General features: G+C 31.7%; 2 protein-coding genes and 2 long non-coding RNA genes across 5 annotated transcripts in view; 1 reads left to right on the forward strand and 3 right to left on the reverse strand.

The window, feature by feature from the left end:
* The window catches only part of Reph (Regulator of eph expression), a 60,478-nt gene extending 56,587 nt beyond the window's left edge, over positions 1–3,891 (reverse strand). The window contains exon 1 of the mRNA XM_088199452.1: positions 3,740–3,891. The gene's annotated coding sequence lies outside the window, so the exon portion shown is untranslated. The remainder of the gene's footprint in view (positions 1–3,739) is intronic.
* A 675-nt stretch (positions 3,892–4,566) lies between these two features.
* Positions 4,567–4,950, reverse strand: LOC148228421 (uncharacterized). Its single transcript, XR_015811585.1, has 3 exons — positions 4,880–4,950; positions 4,742–4,789; positions 4,567–4,680 (listed from the first exon to the last, which is right to left on the reverse strand). It is a non-coding gene; the product is annotated as an uncharacterized LOC148228421 (long non-coding RNA).
* A 3,371-nt stretch (positions 4,951–8,321) lies between these two features.
* Positions 8,322–11,601, forward strand: LOC148228422 (uncharacterized). 2 transcript variants are annotated; one of them, XR_015811642.1, is made up of 3 exons: positions 8,322–8,526; positions 9,184–9,321; positions 9,383–11,601. It is a non-coding gene; the product is annotated as an uncharacterized LOC148228422 (long non-coding RNA). The 2 variants fall into 2 exon arrangements; XR_015811641.1 differs by having other exon boundaries at positions 9,188–9,321.
* Positions 11,602–11,679: 78 nt separating this feature from the next.
* Positions 11,680–19,146, reverse strand: LOC148228423 (uncharacterized). The gene is made up of 8 exons (XM_088199453.1): positions 18,527–19,146; positions 16,016–16,191; positions 15,224–15,308; positions 14,326–14,509; positions 13,937–14,262; positions 13,224–13,395; positions 13,032–13,161; positions 11,680–12,961 (listed from the first exon to the last, which is right to left on the reverse strand). The coding sequence occupies exons 1-8, from the start codon at positions 18,893–18,895 to the stop codon at positions 12,661–12,663; spliced, it is 1,743 nt and encodes a 580-aa protein (XP_088055579.1). The 5' UTR covers positions 18,896–19,146; the 3' UTR covers positions 11,680–12,660.
* Positions 19,147–19,284: the final 138 nt, after the last annotated feature.

Here is a 19,284-nt window from a genome sequence, read left to right on the forward strand (position 1 = left end):
TAAGTTACACTTATATGACTTTAAGTAATATTTTCAAGACCTGTTTTTCGGCTCCAAAGTTGGAGACCAGCCAACTCCAACAGCCAGAATATTTAGTAGCCTAGTCGTCCGGATCTCTCCCAGGAAATCGGTACTTTTGCCCGGACATATTATGATCTGGTAACTCTATTCTTAGGAATGAATCAGTTATTGAAAGAGGATCACAATGGACCGTACTTAAAACACTTCAAGAATATTGTTTCTATATATACTATATACACCTAAATAGTCTCTATGTCATCTCGCAATAGTCATGGAAAGAACACAGGATATAGCAAGGAACTGTGTGTTTGTCTGCTATTTAATGAGACCAAAAAAATAATTGTTAACATATAATATAGTGAAAACTGGAATACTGACTGTCAGTCATTATTACAATTCAATGTTAGATAGTCCAATTAGTTTAACACAAAAACATATTAGAATCTAAAATTTCAACAGTTATTTGTAATTTATAATATTTTAGCCCAAAGAGTACTGCCTTTTTATCAACCTTGATATAAATTACGCAAAACCATATTGTGCAAACTTTGAAGCGTAGACAAAATTATACACAACGAGCGATCGATTGCTCAAGTGATACTTTTTAAACTTCCATTCATCTCTTGAAGCATTCTAACGTCCAAGATGCGTCCGCATATTTTCAAAGATCACCACGACGATACAGAAGAGTTGACCTTTCATACGAGCGCCTACTATAAATCATTGCATAATACATAAAGTCGGATACACGCCGACGTCCGATTCGATAACCAGTATATTTTATGCCCGGACGCGAGTTTCTGGGAACAGTCTTCTCTACCAGCTACATGTTTGTAGTATGTATAGTATTGTAAGGATACTATACGTGCCTGCGCGCCGTACCTATAGGTGTAAAGCGTATTTCAAGTGCAAAGTCAAAAGCAGTCTGAGGTTGGAGTGCAACGAGAGATCCGTCCACCTGCTCTCCCGCTCGCACAGGCTCGTCTGGGCACCTCTCGAGACTAAACCTATATATTGTAAGTATGCGGTGGGTATTGACGAAGGTTGTGTCAATATGGCATCAAGAAAAATGCATCGATTCAAAAATATATGCGTTCCGAATTTCTAGTGCGTTATACTTTCAGGAAGCGCTGAAATACTTCAGAGTTAATAGTGGCACTGGCACGAGTGCAAGTGTGACGATGTTCTAAAAGCATAATGTGTTTGATCGAGATCGTGAAATGATTCGAATGCCTCGATAGTGACTAACATAACGAGTTGTGAAGTTGAGCGTTAAATATTTGTATAAAAGGATCAGATCAATAATACAAAATATAGAAAATAAGTCATGAAAACCAAACTAAAATTCTAAATGTGACTATACTTGAACATTAAAACACCTGAACAAAGAATAAAGTAAATTCTAAAACCTTTATTTTCATAAAGATAATATTATACATATATCAATTGTGTTCTGATTGAGATTTTTTCTCCTGTGCACAATAAATATTTACTTTCACGACACAGTCAAGCAAGTCTTCTACAAATATGTCTTGAAACAATTTATTGTCAGTCAATTTATAGGAACATTACAGATGACTGGGTGTTACGACTGCTCACATAGCGCTATCAATTCGAAATTATTTTTCAGTGAAGATAAACATCTCGGAGCCTTCGTGCTCAGTTAAAGGGACATCATTACAAAGCCGTGAAAAACATTTAAAAAAATGTAACCGATGAACTAAGCAAACTTGCAATGCTAAAAACACTATGTAGCTTGCCAAGGGTCGTACTCATTTTAATGATACGAATTTGTAATTTATTTTGCATCCTAATAAGATATTATTTTTATGTGAAAGTTTCATTGACTCATGTACGAGTTCGTAAAAGTGACATGAAATTGAGTTCTTCCCTACTTCTGCCAAAATGTAAAGGTGGGCTGCTGAATTTTGAAGAGGCACACCATCCATAGATAATTAATATTCCGAAGTGGCAGGCCTTCAACGTCAGTTACTGCAGAAAATGTATATAGCATTGAGTAATCGACGAGTGAAGTTGCCTGAAATAGCAGATGCCTTGGTCATATCGACTGACAGCGTACATTCCATTTCAACTGAAAACTTGAGCATGTGGAAAGATTCGTCGAGATTGTACCGCGAATGCTTACATTAGACCAAAAATGTCATTATTTACTATAAATCCTGTTGTAACGCACTGACTAAATGGCGTTAGTATCGGTACGTAAATTATTAACATAAAGTTCGTTTATTATTAAGTATTATTACAACTTACCACCAACAGATATATGCATGACCTCGCTCGATTTTATTTTAATTATTTATATCATATTTCGTGAGATTAGGAAAATCTAGGAAACCCTAATCTTTGAGGATCGATCCGAATTATAATACACCAGTGCCTCACGATCATCAAAACATATTGTAAAGTATCTGCCATCTAATTTGGCGTGTGCCACGGCAAATTAGATGGCAGAAGCTTTGGTTCTGAGAAACCCCTTCCTTCCGCCAGATGCCATATAACGGATTCAAACCACGGTAACCGAGTAAATGCGTCTTCACCTTTGGGCCCGACACCGGGGCTTTTGCCTTGGCTTTTTGGGTCTCTACGATAGGTCTTATCAGCAATCCAATACAACAGCATGCTTTTTACTTTTTAATGTTTGCTTTACAGCTCTATCGGCGAACCATCCATATAGTGACCGAATAAATAATATTTAACAAATTAGCAACTGATCAAGGAACGGCGGAAAATTTTGATACATTCATTTTTAGAAAGAGGTGACTTTAGTAAAATGATAAAGTTTTAAATGACAAATTAAAAATATATCTTAAGGAGGAAGGATCAAATCTAAGACATAAGTATTTCTGTCTCAAACACATCTGGAAAATGTAACAATGTGACACTTGACAGTGTTAAAAAGTGCTGAACATATAGTCGTATGTATTTCATTTATAAAGAAGAGGAAGAGTAGAGGACCCAAATTAGGTTCATGCGATACTCCAGAACGAATGTAATATTTGTCGGAGCATTTAATTCGAAAATAATCTGAATAGTTCGTGACAGACAAGATTTTGGTGAATTTGAGATTTGGTCTCCTCGGACCTCCATCCCACCACTGAAAATATTACACGATGAGGAGAGATAGTTGAAGAAGAGCCACTTTACCACCATAATTGTATTTAATTTAAGAGAGTTTGTGTGGGGAAATGAGGAAAAATACTAACCTAACCATTCTTTCTATTCAGTTCTACGAACGTTTTGATACCCCCATCGTATTTACAAATAAATAAAGACATTGTGTACAAATCAATTAGTTTCTTTAATGATGACCTTGAAAGAAATTGCAAATATAATTCATTGAAGAATCAGCCAGATGAGGTCAAATCAGAGTTTGTCTATCGATTGACGCCAGCGAGAGAGAGATAGAGGCGCGCTCAAAAGTAGCCCGACACCGGCTAAAACTCTCAGCCGCCAAATCGATAACACGGAAGCGTCCCTCCTCGGTACTACAGCAACGCACACACAATATCGACCGATCGAACAAAGAAGAATCGGACATCTTCCGGGTGGCATAAGTAAAAGGCGAACACACACACGCAGAATCATCGATCGCAGCGCGGAACAAAGAGAGCGTCCGATCCGTTCGCCAACCCTGACCCAGACCTCGAGAGCGCGGCCGGTTTCGATTTCTACGGACGCACTCGCAGAAGGATCTCACCTGCTGGCGAAAATTGGTGACCCCGACGCTAGACGGCGAAGATAGTTTACGGAAGGCAGTACGCCGGGGCGCGCACGATTCGGGATAGGAGTGCGCGGTGAGTGGCGGCGCGTGCCGGTGCGGCCGGCAGCCGCGCCGCGCCGAATACTACTGGCGCTCGTCCGCCACTCGTAGAATCTACTCGTACGACGCAGTCAGCTGAAGTGGGCGCGATCGGCCGGAGGTGGGGTGGGCCATTGATGACGAGCGAGGGGGTGCGGTGGGGCGGGCGCGGCGGCGCGTTACGTAACCCGACACGGCGGTTATCTCACAGAATGAACGCGCCGGCACGGAGACGGCAACGTTGCACGCGCGTCAACAGCGAAAATCTGATTCAATTTTCAAGGAAAATGAATTAGAATCTTATTAACTTATTATAATACAATAGTTGGAAAAACTAAATTTCTCCTAGTACGAAAAGTCGTGTATTTATAATAATAAATATGGAGAGGAATCCAATGGAATGTTTTATTTACATATCAATATCATAATAAAAAAATACTTAATATTTATGTATAAACAGATTGTAAATAAGTAAATAATGAAAAAAAGTATGAAAAGTCAACAATATTTAATGACATTTATATCTTAAGCCGAGAAATCATGTGATCGCACACAGGGCATTTCAGAGAAAAGCGAGGCCTGGGACAACCGATATTTTTTAAGCGGTATTATATCCGACTTGCCGATGCGCAATAGCGGCCATACATAATATTAAATTTAGAACAAAGAAATTGAAAAATAAATAATTAAAAGAGCTTCACATAGTCTGTTCCAGCCCTCACCTCAAAACTTCCATCTTTGTGTATTTAGCGAGCGTATTATGTTGCTGAATCGTTAGAGCCAGAGAAGAATCGCCGAGAATTGTAGTCCTAGCATATCAGCGAGAATTGTGGTACAGCCTGAAATAATGGACTTGATCGTGAATCGCGCGTAGACAGGACTGTCGCCCAAAGCACTAACCCCGATGGAGACGCCATCTACTCCGAAGGGGAACGCCATTTACTCATTCTGTTAGTTTTAAGAAAAAATAAATTGGAAAAAAAATCGAAAAAGTCGACTTTATTCGAAAATAAAGTAACGTTATTCTTTTTTTGATACCGAGTAAGTATTGATATCTGATCCTATTTAACATGGTGTCGGAAGTCTGCACAAGCGGCACTGTCCAGCTGGTGGCCCGCAATTTTATTTTTGTAGCCTGCGAACAAATTTGAGGAAAAATCAACTTTAGCATACCACACTTTTCATAAAAATCACCATATAAAATTTGATACAACCAAAACTTTAGATAAAATCAAAAACCTAAAAAATATAGAGAAGCAATTGAAATGGAAATTAAATAAAAAATAGCACTAAATAAAAGAGACGACGCGAAAACACTTTTAACACGTTGCTGCCAATAGGATTCTCGTAAAAGCTCCAAAAAAATATTTTATTGCTCTTAGGTTTAATTTAATATAATTAGTCGGAATACAATTATTTTATTTGTTTTGAGATATTTTTGGGGTAAATTACAGTATTTTTTCATGTTTCGGCCCCCAGTGGTCAACGCGGCTCTAGTATGAAATATCGGCCAAGTTTAATAGTAGTTTATACAGAATGTGTGGCCGACAGCACAAAATGACAATCTAAAGTTAGGTATGTCGTGTCAGCCACCGGTGGTCGACACAGTCTAATTGGAATACCTTGGTGTCGGCCACCGGTGGCTGACACGTCAGCCACGTGTTAAATACCTGGTTTTAAACCAAGCAAAAATAGATTTTTACAAAATTCACACAAATATAAATACATTTCAACACACCAATTAGAAAAAAATAATGCACCAGTTGTTCCCTTAGTAACAAGCAAACAAACAAAAAATAAAAATAACAAATCACGAGATCGAATCAAAAATGACAAACCTTAAAAGTCTGCGGCGTATATCTATGTACATCTTTATTTATTTTTAAATACTTATTAGCATATTCAGGTAATATATTATTTTTTAACTTTCAATCATACTTCTACACCAAGTAAATCTATTTTAATTCAAAACTACTCTTATTGCCCTATTTTGTAAATTTTCGTTACACCGTCTTATCTAAGATATTAAGCGTATATAATATTGTTGCACAATAACTAAAGTGGAACAATATATAATACTATTGTAGATTAATTTTTGTATTTACATGTTTTTCATCCTACATACCATATCTATTTTTCTGCTATTTTTTTTTTTATTATGTAATTACAATGTTCCTTAAAATTTATTTGTTTATCTACAATTATTCCTAAATATTTTATATTATCAATTACTTCTGTAATAGAGCTATCTATAATTATTTTTATATTATTATCTAACATATTTTCATAATTAATAAACATACATTTATTTTTATTCTCATTTAGTTTAAGTACAATATTTGTTAACGATCTTTCTATATTACTTAATTCATTATTTATGTAATCTACAAGATCTTTAACACTATCACCTATGCAATAAATTAAAGTGTCGTCTGTAATAAGATACATTTTACATTTTTATATATTATTAATTATATCATTATGTATATTATAAACAACAATGGTCTTAATTTGGACGCGGTGAGATATTATTTTATCTTTAGAATAAGTATAATTTATTTTAACTTTTTGCTTTCTCTTTTTAAATTAATATAAAACCATTCTTAAATTATTTCACTTATACATATAATCTCTAATTATTTTACCATTATACTTCTGTCTATTGTTTCGAAAGCTCTCTTGAAATCCAAGAAAATGATTTTATTTGTATCCTTAGTCAACAACCAGGGCCATAGCGCAGGAGGAACTCAGAGTGTGCCATATGCCTCCAGACGCAAGATTGAGGGAGGCGGCAAAACGAAGCTAGGTAGTAATATTTATATTCAAACAATAAATTTGATTTTGCATGAATCACATGACATTGTTCATAAACTGTGATAACCATAATAAAAATTTGGCTGAAACACCCTCACCAAAGCAAAATATAGTGGTGATCACTTTTTTCGGAACAGTTTAATGCATAAACGCATTTTTTCTCGTTCTATTATTCGCTTGGAATAATTAAAAATATCTTTATCACTGACATTAAAACGCGATTTGAAAACACGCTGGCCCCATGGCTTCAAATACACGCAATCGGCTCGATACTCAGTGACAGTTTTAGTTACCGTATTACTCAAATGTATAGTTCCCAATAGAATATTCGATTATTCGAATTATTCGTTAAATATTTGTTTATACTATCTTGAAGGAAATTTGAAAAAATCTTAGAATAAGACAAGTTATATACTTGTGCAGCACAGGTAGTCGTTTTTTCTTTCAATATACCCGAGTAACCAGTTCACAAATTCTCTAAAATACATCCCTGATCAAAATGTATGTAAAATAATTAATTAAGCATTTTTCTTTTGCCGCCCTCACTGATAAATAATTCGCTGATCGATAAATGCATACTTTATAAAAATAAAAAAATTAATCGATTATGAAAGAAATATATGATTCATTTACATTATTATTATTATTAATCAATAACTATTTTTTAATTGAATAATATTTTATAAGCAATTATTTTATTTTTTGCACTAATTGGTTTAAAAAATTAGAATGGGTATATTCAAATACTTCATCGATTTTTTTATTCTATATTCGAATAGTTGACATTCCTATTTATACCCCATTGTTTTTTTATTTTCTATTGTGTCTGGGAGATTTATGAGATTCAAAAAAATAAATCTACGATTTTTTAACAGGATACAGTATTGGAAAAGAATTATGTTTAAATTTAATATAAAATATCATCAGCATGATAGACCAGTTATATAAGTTAGTGACTAATACCTGAAAGACCTGGGCTCGAATCCCATTTGAAGTATCTTTCAATTTATATCGTGTCTGGGAGATCGAAATTATTTTTTATTATATAATTAATATTCCAACCGATCACCACATATCAGGTTTTTATGGATCTATGAATATTTAAAATTAAAATCGAGCTATTTCGTGCATAATGGCATTTATTGACTGTACTAATTTACAGACTTTGATCTCAGTCTAGTATCTCACCCTTTACTCACTTTGTATTTATCCCATTATAATATTCTGGACTAACGTCTGTCATGTTGTACTGGAAGATTTACAATAATAAATAACCCAATCAATAATATCATTATGCAGTTAGGGTTTTAAATTAATATATTTTTATAAAGAAAAACTTGAGTCATTATCACATTTTTACAGTATATAAAACAAACTTTTTTAAAATTTTAAATTAATTTATAACATAAAACGTTATAAATTAATTTTATTGTTAGCTATTGATAATTTTAAATTTGGAGTTGTTGCACGACCGAAAACGAAACGAAATTAAATTGAAGTAATGTAGAGACTGTCCTTTTTTGGATGACAAGAAAAAGCAAAAGTGCCGTTAAAACTTTATTTTTCGCCCGCGTTCAAATTAAGACGAATAGTTTTCCTGCAGAAACAAAATGACTATTACGTTAGAACTGACGTGCGTACAACGCCACGTCCAACTAACTCGCACACAAAAACCTCGCATCGAAAGTAATATTCCACAACGTGAAACTAATTTTAAATTTATTTGCAAATTGCAATAATACATACTATTTTTCGCACGAACGGTGTCGAACGAGACACGGTCACTCGAACTAAGTCCCACAAACGTTCTATGTTTATAGAATGGAAAATCGAAGTGTAAATTCGAAAACTTACTACGTAGTAGTATGGAGGTAGTATTGTCATTAAAAAATATTGACATAAGCATACGGTATGATTGAACAATCAATCTCGACATCGTGTCATCGTACTCGAATGACCTTGAGCGTAACAATAATACAGAAGCACCATTGTGGTGGCTCACTATGCCATTTTTTATCTCGCTGTGATGTAAAAAATAACATTACAAAGATGTGGTTTAATCCTTACTCTTTGTATTTAAAATAATACATTAAATTGATTTAGATATGTATAGAACCATATTTATTATTTGGATGATTAACTTCATTAAATTGTGTAATGTAATGTTTGTTAAGGATTAAGAGTGATATATTTTGTACAAATGTTTTTATATGATTATCACATACTTACATGGAATTAAATTTATAAACTATACAAAATGTGATAACGACAATTTTTGAATTTCGCGCGCTATTCGTTTTTGGTTAAGCTCATACTGATATTCCACGTTGGTAACACTGTCTATGATGCACATGTCAACTTTTAGTAATTTTGATCGCGTAGTTTATGGTTGATAGCCTAGCAATATCTTTATTTTAAAAATGCATTAAAAGTAAAATAAAGTGCATTAAAGTTGAGCAAATGTTGGAGAAGGCTATATTCTAAGAAAATGTTAATGAATGGTACTGCAGGGAATTTATTTATGGTAGTTAGACTGGAGCCAAATGCAGATCCCTGGCAATACTGTGTGGCGGGAACGAGCACTTGCTCGAAGGACGCGGAGAAAGAGCGACGGCCGGTCGCGACGCCTCGGCGACCGGCCCCATATCACAATATTTTTGTAAAATGTAACTATATAACATTTAACAAATCTTTTACAGTGACTAATATGCGTCTCTTTGCCAACAGGCGACAATTTATCCGACAAAATATAAACGTTTACAAGAGGGCTAGCGCATCAACGGGAAAAATAAAGATATTGTGTTTAGTAATCGCCGAATCACTATCAATTTTGCACATTTAATACAAAATATTGTTTCAAAACTATCGTAAATAAATTGTTAAGCAATTGTCAAATCATGTTGCTTGAATATGTGTATTATATTTATTACAGACACTGAAAAAAAAATATCAATACTGAAAAATAAATAAGTAGTATGGGATAAAAAAATTATGGTTATTTTTGATCTCACCTCATATGGTCGGATTGATTCCAGATTTACGCACAAGCTTGCTTCAAACAAGAAAATATTATATTTAATAAGTAGTTTCCAAAAATATATTCAAAAAATAATGAAAAAAATTCAATACTATTTGTTTTATTTTTTAAGTAATAGTATTTTAAACTTCAAATTAGCACTGCGCTTCATTAAAATTATTCCTGTTGTCAAAAAGACGTTCAGTTGCTATTGATGCGGGCAACGTTGCCAGCGACGTGTTATGTATGTCCATTATTTCTGTCCTATTTTAAATGTATCTAAAATCATTCTGCATCTTTGTTAAAGTTTTCGTATGCAGATGTAAGTTTATATACAATTGATAATATTATAATTTTTAATTCTTACTGTATTCATGTCTGTTAATAAAAATCTAAATTATGAGAAGGATTCAATATATAAATTTAGAACACACATTTGAGTGTATTTTATCCATATAATAAGTCCAAAAGATATATTTTAAAAGTCTTTTATAGTAACCCTTTCAGTTTGTAAATAAATTAATAACAGCATTAATTTTACATTTTGGGCTTAGCTATCTAGTTTTTAGTACTTATTATTTTGCTCATTTATATATATTTTTTAATTAAAGCTAGTACTTCTCCTTCTGCTTTTATTTAATTTCAGTTGACATTGGAATATGAACAAGTAGTAGATTTTGTAAAATTTATATTTTACATCAGAAACAGTTTCTATATTTACTTATATAATTTAAACTATTTTTTCATTTAGGATGAGATGAGCTATTATTGTTCCACATTCTTAATATTTTTCTTCCTATTTTTTATATTTTCTTTAAAGAATCTAAATTTTCTACACAATATCTTTAACATTCTATTTTAGAAGAATGTTGGGATAATGGCGACTATCAACGTTGACCGTAAAACAAAAACTTGTCGCAATATCCGTTAAAAGAAAAAAAAATGTTATTAATCTTTACGACTCGTCGACAAGTGAACTTTGTATGTGGGGGCGATCAGAGATCCAAGGGATTAGCTAATAACACCCCCATCAGCCGTTCGGAATCTTTACGGATACAAATACTATTGTATTGCATTGACAAACGCAGCAAATTAAATACGAAATGATAAGTGCAGGGTTGCCAAATATACACCTGTTCAAAAACTATTGTAATAAGAAAGTTAATGGAAATAAACAAATCCAATTACGCCCATAAATTTTTGTAATTGGACCCGCGCATTGAGAGTGGGCGAGCAAGAAAACTTCCAGTCAGAACAAGTGCATGACATTCATCTGATAACTGACTTGGGAGAGAGTTAAGAGAGTTCATTCTAATTCGAAATAAGTGGAGCTAAACCAGCCATTGACAGAGAAAACAGTTGCTGTTCCAGCTATTATGTCTGAAATCCTGAGTTCTACCTGATCTTTGGAGACGACACGATTCTTCTGATGCAGACAGGACTACGAGAACTTTACGTATTTATAGTAAATATTTAAGCTATAATTTGACTTAAAAATTGTTACACAATAATAATAATATATAGCTACATAACATTGCTTAATATAAAAATAATCGCCTTGACATCTTGGTCAGGACAAGATTATTTTACAGAGAATAATGATCGTTCTCAAACATTTCCATATTTTAGGAATCTAAAAATATATCTTCATAAGTAATCCTTTCAGTTTCTTTATCTTAATGTTCATATGTTTCATCACAATCATCTGGATTAACAGTGTTGTTGAAATACTGCATACAAGAACGAATAGTTTGACGTAGATTATTAATATTTCTAGAAGTTGAAAAAGCTCAAAAGGTTTAATGAATCATAGTTTTGATGTTATCGTCTTGACATATTATTTTTTGTCGGAATAAAAACAGTAAACAATCATAATATTACTAAAAATCCCGGTTATTTTTCAATTAACTAAAGAAGGCATCTGAGATCCAACATAAAAGTATTTTTTCTATAACTCTCCAATAAATTTTATCCAAAGATAAACTAAATAATTAAAAAAAAACAAATCTACTATGTAAAATATTAACTATTTATTATTGTAATAAAATTATAATTATTATAAAATATAACATTATATAAAATAACATTGTTATAAAAAATATACACACACACATACATGATTAATATATTTTAACACTTACTTAATTAAATATTACATAATACACACTTTCACAGTTCATAAATAATTCTTATAACTTTAAAGATTTTTTACCCTTTACTCCCATAATTACATATTAATTAGTATTTCTAAGCAATTAAAGCAAGATTTTACATTATCTATGCAACCAAAGTATGACATTCATTCCTTGAAGATTGAGCATAGTTATGCAAAAAAATCATTATAAAAAAAATAAGTGTAAATGAAGTTAATTATTCACATGCGAGTATAACGCTATACTTTTACTGATATTTTTCAGTAATAAGTATTCATATTATATTTCAGCTCGATTGAAAAACAATAGTACAGTAGACTCCCCAATAACACGGTAAATGGATTATAATTTTTCGTTTCAATTCCCCTTCGAAATATATTCTAGTAGACATTATAATTCACGTTTCACAAAAATGTCAATGGCAAATTACTTAAATATTATTAATTTGCATTAACAAGATACTTATGTCATAGGGCCAAAAACAGTTAAATAGTGAAATGTGACAACTCAGGCGTTACTCTTATTCTGATGACAACTATCGTTTTGATAAGATGACCGAATTATGTTATTAGCTGAGTCAATATTAAGCATGTGTGGTACTGAATCAACGATAATGTAAACAAACGAGTTGTTGTATTGAAACTTATGTTTCATACATAATAAATAAACAACATTCTGCATAGCTACACTCAATTATAAAAAATACTGCCAACTTTGTATCAATATATGTTTTACCTAAAACTGAATTTTTGGACAGTTCTGGCAAGCATCGGTTAAGTTAACTTAACTAAATACAGGTAACAACTTCAATCAACGACCCAAAAACGGGCCCAGAGTTAGTTTTTAAACACATTTTTGCATATCACTTCAGAGTTCAATAATTCGTCTGTTAAATAATCGGGATGATTTTTAACAAACTCTTGTAAGAATTTAATGCACTTGGTAAGGGTAGCTTTGTCGATTTCGTTGTAATTTAAATGCATGTCCGAGCAAGAGTCACTCCAATCATCGTTCATATTCGATTGAGAATGTTCCATGAGATTGTCTCGAAGGGCATCAAGACAGTCAGGTAGATCGAACCTCTTGAAAGGATTTATGTGAGACAAATAACCTGCTTGTTTGTTAAACTTTGAAAAACTGAAATAAGAACATTAACTATAATCATATTTAACATATTTTTTTATTTATTATACAATATAAAACATACCGAACAACAAAATATTTATGATAAGGCGTCGGCGTAATATCAAATGATATTAATTTTAAGGCATGTATAACAAGGCTATCCAAAAAGTTTGGATAGTTGTAATATTGCATATATCCCAGATTGCCATCAACTAAAATAATAATTATAATAAATTATACATTCTATATTATTATACGATAATGGAAAACATACCTTCGTTAGATGGATTAGAATAATATCTCATAAGACTATTATATAAAATATTAGCACATTCAGTGGCTACTATCACAACCTTTATTTCGGAATTTTGTATTAAATACTGCACCCATTCATGTGGAGACATTGATATCTCGTTAAATAACGTTTCATCATATAAATCATATACCTAAAAACATAAACATTTGTATTAAATGAATTTTCCTCATAGAGATATCAAGAAAAATGTAATGATAAGAACATGTTAATTGTACAATAAATAATATAAATTATATTTGTTGGATTTTTATAAGATAAAAGAAACCACTACACTTAATTAATTTCCTTATATAACTCATGCATAGACCAGTTTTCTAAATAGTACAAAGTGCGTATTAAACAAATTGTAAAATCACATTGACTCAGAATGTGGCAAACCTTGTATTAATATTATATTAATTAACAGTTTTTCAGCAAAAACAACAAGAAATTCTAGAAAAATCATGTCACTATTACTTCATCTCTAAGAGTGTCAACCGTTTAATTAAAATGTTGGTTTTAAAATACGCATTCTTCGAAAATATAAATTTTCTCTCAGGTATTGACTGTGTACATAGGAACAATTTCTGAGAATTTTTAAGGACTTAGAACTTTAGGCAAGTTATTCACTACATGAAATATTTATTTTTATTAACATATTCTTAAACTTGTCATAAATTAAAAAAAAATACCCTGCATCCGCTCATCTTGGAAAGTAAGCTTCTAAAATTCATCATCAGATCCATGAAAACATCGCAATCTCTGGCGTACAATAAAAATATGCCTTTGATTTTGTCTTTATCGTTTATTTTACATATGTCGTTAGCGCATAAATTATTATTGAACGTCTTTTGCCAGTCGCGTTGTGTTATCTTCCGTCTATAGTACACCCAACTGACCAGCAGCAGCATGCACACGGTGAATATAATAAGACCCGTTATCACACCGCTGTACCATTCATATTGTTGTGTAGGAAATATCTGTTCATGCCTCGACGTGTTGAGACGTATAATCCGTTCTAAATGAAAACATGGTAAGAATAAAATAATTGTTTATTTTAATATCTAAGGTACTTGCATACCGCAAGGAGCATTCCAAGAGCATCGTCCAAATAAATTTCCGGGAGAATTGCATTTCCAATCATCCAAGAGCTTAAAACTGGTCATATAGTTTCCTGCTGGCAAATTTTCGCGTGCACATCTAATTTCAGTATTTATCAACGAACAGTTTTCAGTGATGTCGACTGATAATTGATATAATTTACTCTGCAATTATAAAGATTATTTACCTCTAGGAAACCAGGGTTAAAAAATGAACCTTATGTCAAATGCTGTTATTTTTGTAAAAACCCATAACAGGAAAGAGTTCTAAATTAAAACATATTTTATTGAGGGTTAATGTAATATATTAAGAAAATAATATTCTAAAAAACCTTGCAAATCTTTTCCTCAATTGAGTAATTTATATTATAATTTATACATTATAGCTTTGAAAAAAATATATTAGATAAAGACATTTGAAGAAAAATGAGAGGCAAAATACATATTTAATTGTAACAAAATCACCATATAAGGAAAAACGTAAATAATAATAAGAGTTTTTTTAAATAGTACAGCTGTTTCATAATAAGATAGATCTCAGAAAATATTTGGTTGATCAGAAAATAATCTATTTTATTTTAATTAGCTGTTTTCATTTTTTAAGTGCCATAAAACCCAATGTTATTCTGTCCAAAAATATATATTTCATTACTCCGATAAATATTCATCATTGAAACACACTAAACACAATTGAATGCAAAACCTTAATCAGTTTGTATATAAAAGTGGCAAGGAGGTCACACTTTACAATCGACGAATATAAAACATACACCAGTAGCATATGTTTGCAATGGTGTGACAATTATAGGTTCACATTGATTATAAAACAGTGAATTTCGAGGTCAAGATCAAAATAAAACATAGTATTGCTATACTTACGTCTGAAAATATAAACACGGAGTATTTGAATGGTTCTTGGTTTATCACGCTGGGTGGGAATTTCCATTTAATCTCGAGATATTTTCTGGAATTAAATGAAATCAATTACAACTATGAACAAATAATAAACATGTTGGTTAATTGATAAGAATCACCACCAGATCGGAGATCAAAGTTCTTATTGATTTAACAAATATGCTATTTTACTAGTGAAACTATTTCAAAATAAAATATGAGAAGAAAATCTACAAAACAAAAATAAAAATATATGTATACGTAAAAATATACATTTCAGAATAGAATATAACGGTTGAATTCAGTGTGTAATTTTTTTTAATTATTATTTATGTGTGAAAGTAAAATAATAATTTATCTATTTCTATAATGAAATAGTATAAAAAACTTGTTTTTCAGAGAATATCAGTAACATAAACCACTTCATGTTCAGGATTTTTAACTAAAAATATCAGAATTTTTGTTTTGTTATATTATTTTATATTAACACTTTTTACATAATTTAAAAAGAAAAATGGTTACAAATACAACACGTAAATAAGGTAAAGCAGAAGAAGCGATATGTATAAATCTCCACCAAGCATCAAGTGGCAACTAGCAAGCATGTTTCGTTTATTTATCATATATAATGCAGACAAGTCGAAACACGCGAGTGTCACTTGGGTTGGTGTGAATTGGCACATGTGCCGCGCGAGTTTATCTAGTTCATAAGCATGAAGTGGTTAAGTCTAACTCAATTGCAGGTATATGTTGAAAATTGTATCTTAAAATACTCACGCTGTATTCATAAAGCTGAAAGTCGGTAATGGAATTTGAAAATCATCAATAGTATGGTTATTCAACAACCAAACGAAATGTTTCACAGAGGGATGCGAACTGGAACTCACAGACGGCTCGACAGTGAACGAATAACATCCTTTCATCCAATATAACAAACAGAAGTTGAGCTTGACCTATAAAAATATTTTTTTTTAACTAATGATACATAGATAGCATTATAAAGAAAAAAACTAAAACTATGAATGTGTGAAGACATTAATATAGCATTATTAAATAACGTTTCATCATATAAATCTTACACATAGAGCTATAAAAAATTATATTAGACGAATTTTCCTTATTGAGATGTGAAGAAAACTTCATGACAACAATATTTTAATTGTACAAGTATTTATAATAAAAATATCCATATGGAATAAATTATATACCATATGTGTTGGATAAGTTTTAAAGGGATTACTACCTCTGATTCAAAACTCACATTGATTCAATGTGACAAACTTTGCATTAATTTTATATTTACATTTTTAAATATTATTTTTAATATATATATTTTTCTTGTTATTCAAGCTCAAATATTGATAAAAAAAATAATACGCCTAATACAAAAACGAGCATCAGAATAAAATTGTATTTAATAGTTAATTTTTCACAATGAATTTAGATCATACAACTAACATGTCGCTATTGAAATAAGCGTTTTTCGAAGCATTAAATTGGATCTCAGATACTGGCCGTGTAAATATGAACAATTTTAGAGAATTTTGGAAGGCTTGGTATGCTAGGCAATCTATTCACCACCTTACAAGTACAGAATAAAAAAAGTGATAAAAAAACACTAACTAACATATTATTGTATTTGTCATTTCAATAGAAATGAAAATATTGTGGAGTATATTTTTTTTTGTCGAATATGAGAGAATTTATTATCTTGTTAGCCTTTGTAGTATCTTTTTTTATACGCTCTACCCAGTTGCATTGAATTATTATGTTTTTAAACGTCTTGGAGTTACATTATTTGCATCTTCAAGAAGCATAACTGGTTAGTAATCATGGAATAAATCTAGTTTTCAGTGCATGATATATAATTCTTTTTGCTGATCTTGCATATAATTTACAAATTTAACAAATCAAGAAACGAAATGTATTGAAGAGGAGCAATGTCACGTCAATATCGAGTTAGGAATGAAGCTACTCGGTTTGAGCTTTCCAAAACCGGTTTTCACGTCTATTAATAATTTACATATAATTTTATAGTTATTATAGTAATATACACACTGTGACGCGATATACCTACAGTTACGAGTTTACAGTCAAATAATTTGCATCTATATTTTGATGTACACAGTCAAGTTTCAGATTAACACAACATGTGTAGGTAATGTTTAATTTTAATCGTTACGAAAATAACCCGTTTACGTTATGCATGTTTAGACATGTAAAATATACCTTATGAAAAATTCTAAATCTTCATCATACTGATAATATGCAAAGTACCACTGACATGTGGATAAGCGTCACCGTTTAGGATTGTATAAAAAATATTAGTGTTGGCATTTCGTAGCATAAAATCATTAACGCTAAAGTCTGCTGAAAAAACTATCTGACATGAAGTAGTTTTAGTGGTAACAGTAACTCAAATTATATGATGATCTGGCCGTATCTGAAATCTAAAAATTAATATTGGAATATCTTTTAATATAGACCTAGAAAAAAATTAAAAATTTAAAAATAATAGCCTAGATAGTAGAAGATTTCAAATTTAATTACGAAACTAATCAGCCTAATATCAATAAATTTGTAAGAAATTTTAGAATAATAAATAATGGATTTTATAAAATTAAGGTTGACAGCGTTTTTACAAAATCAATTAGATACATTTTTGCATGGATTTTTATATATTTGCGACAGTATCGATTATCGAAATTCGTAAAAAACGAAGCATACAAATATTATAATTACGTATACATTATATAATTAGTAATTTGCTATCTTTTGTACTTGAGTCAAACCAATAAAATAATTAATTGTTTTGGGTCTCATTAAATCCAGTTTTTAAGTTAGATAATTTGCAAATCTTGTACTTGATTTATAAAATCTAAAATCTGACGTTTTTCATTATTAAAAATAAAATAAAATTATTACTCCGTACATATTATATAAGTTATTTTTATTGTTTTATTTACGTTTTTTATGTTAAAAAAATGGACATATTGTTTGACTATTGTAATGCTCTATCATAAAAACAGTTTTTGTTTTGTTGTTTAGGTTAGCAAATTAAAATTGACTGTTTCATTTTACTTTTTAATGAGTTTATCTGAGATTTTTCCTCGCGCAGCATGCAATCCTAATCAATATAATAAAATGATTAATGTTAGTTAGTCATATGTTCTAATTAGATTATTTGACAGTAAGTAGATATATTTTCGTAGTGGCAACATTTGGTGTCGCTCAAGCGACAAATGTCATGCGCCATAGAATGAATATTAATATTTTTAATATATTCACCTGCGAGCAAAGCGCATTTTGTTTGGCGTCTATTCGAATGTTATGCAAAGTGCGGTCGCCTCTCAAGTTGACCCCTTTCCTGTTCGTACACGAGGAATCGTCTTCGACGTCAGGATACCAATCGACTATCACATCGTAGCTGTCGTACCTGCAACTGTTATTATTCGACACGAACGACACTTCGTACTCTGCGTTTTCGCTATCGACAGAAACGTATTCTAGTCTGGTGTCCTCTCGCACGAAACTACACGCCGCGAACTCGGCGCCGTCATATTCGTTATAACATTGCGAACGCCCGCCGAACTTGCACCCGCACTCGGAGACGACCACTACCGAAAGAATGACATAAAGCGCTATGTGTTCGTGCATTATTACCCGTTCGACTTTGAGCCATTCAAAATCGTGTAAAAATCGTGTAAAAAATGACGGACGAGCGCGTCGACGCCGCCGCCGCTACTACGCGACGGAACGAAAACGGCAGTTTTGTTTATATTTCCCCTTTGTATACATCGCTGACTGAGCGCAAACGATCCAAAACTGCGATACGCGCGACGAAGAGTTGACAGCGCAATGACCCAGGTGATAGGTCCGACTCGCGATGCTTTGTTATTAGTCTTAACACTTCGTTTCGTGGCCATGCCAATATTTACATATTTTTTTTATCCTAAAATATTTATTATTTCATTCAGGTGGATAATAATATTTTTAAAATACTGATATAATTAATAAATATTTTTTACAAAATATTTACATATCGT

Source organism: Plectrocnemia conspersa, unplaced genomic scaffold, assembly GCF_051122295.1.
Source record: "Plectrocnemia conspersa isolate PC_06_02 unplaced genomic scaffold, ASM5112229v1 ptg000012l, whole genome shotgun sequence".
NCBI lineage: Eukaryota > Metazoa > Arthropoda > Insecta > Trichoptera > Polycentropodidae > Plectrocnemia > Plectrocnemia conspersa.

Excerpts from the sequence above, each read along its gene's own strand:
- LOC148228423 (XM_088199453.1), bottom strand. The coding sequence starts at position 18,895 with ATGCACGAACACATAGCGCTTTATGTCATTCTTTCGGTAGTGGTCGTC. Across the intron at positions 16,192-18,526 it reads AAAATGCGCTTTGCTCGCAG|GTCAAGCTCAACTTCTGTTT; the intron begins GTGAATATATTA and ends ATATTTTTATAG. Across the intron at positions 14,510-15,223 it reads CCGTGTTTATATTTTCAGAC|AGTAAATTATATCAATTATC; the intron begins GTAAGTATAGCA and ends TTATAATTGCAG.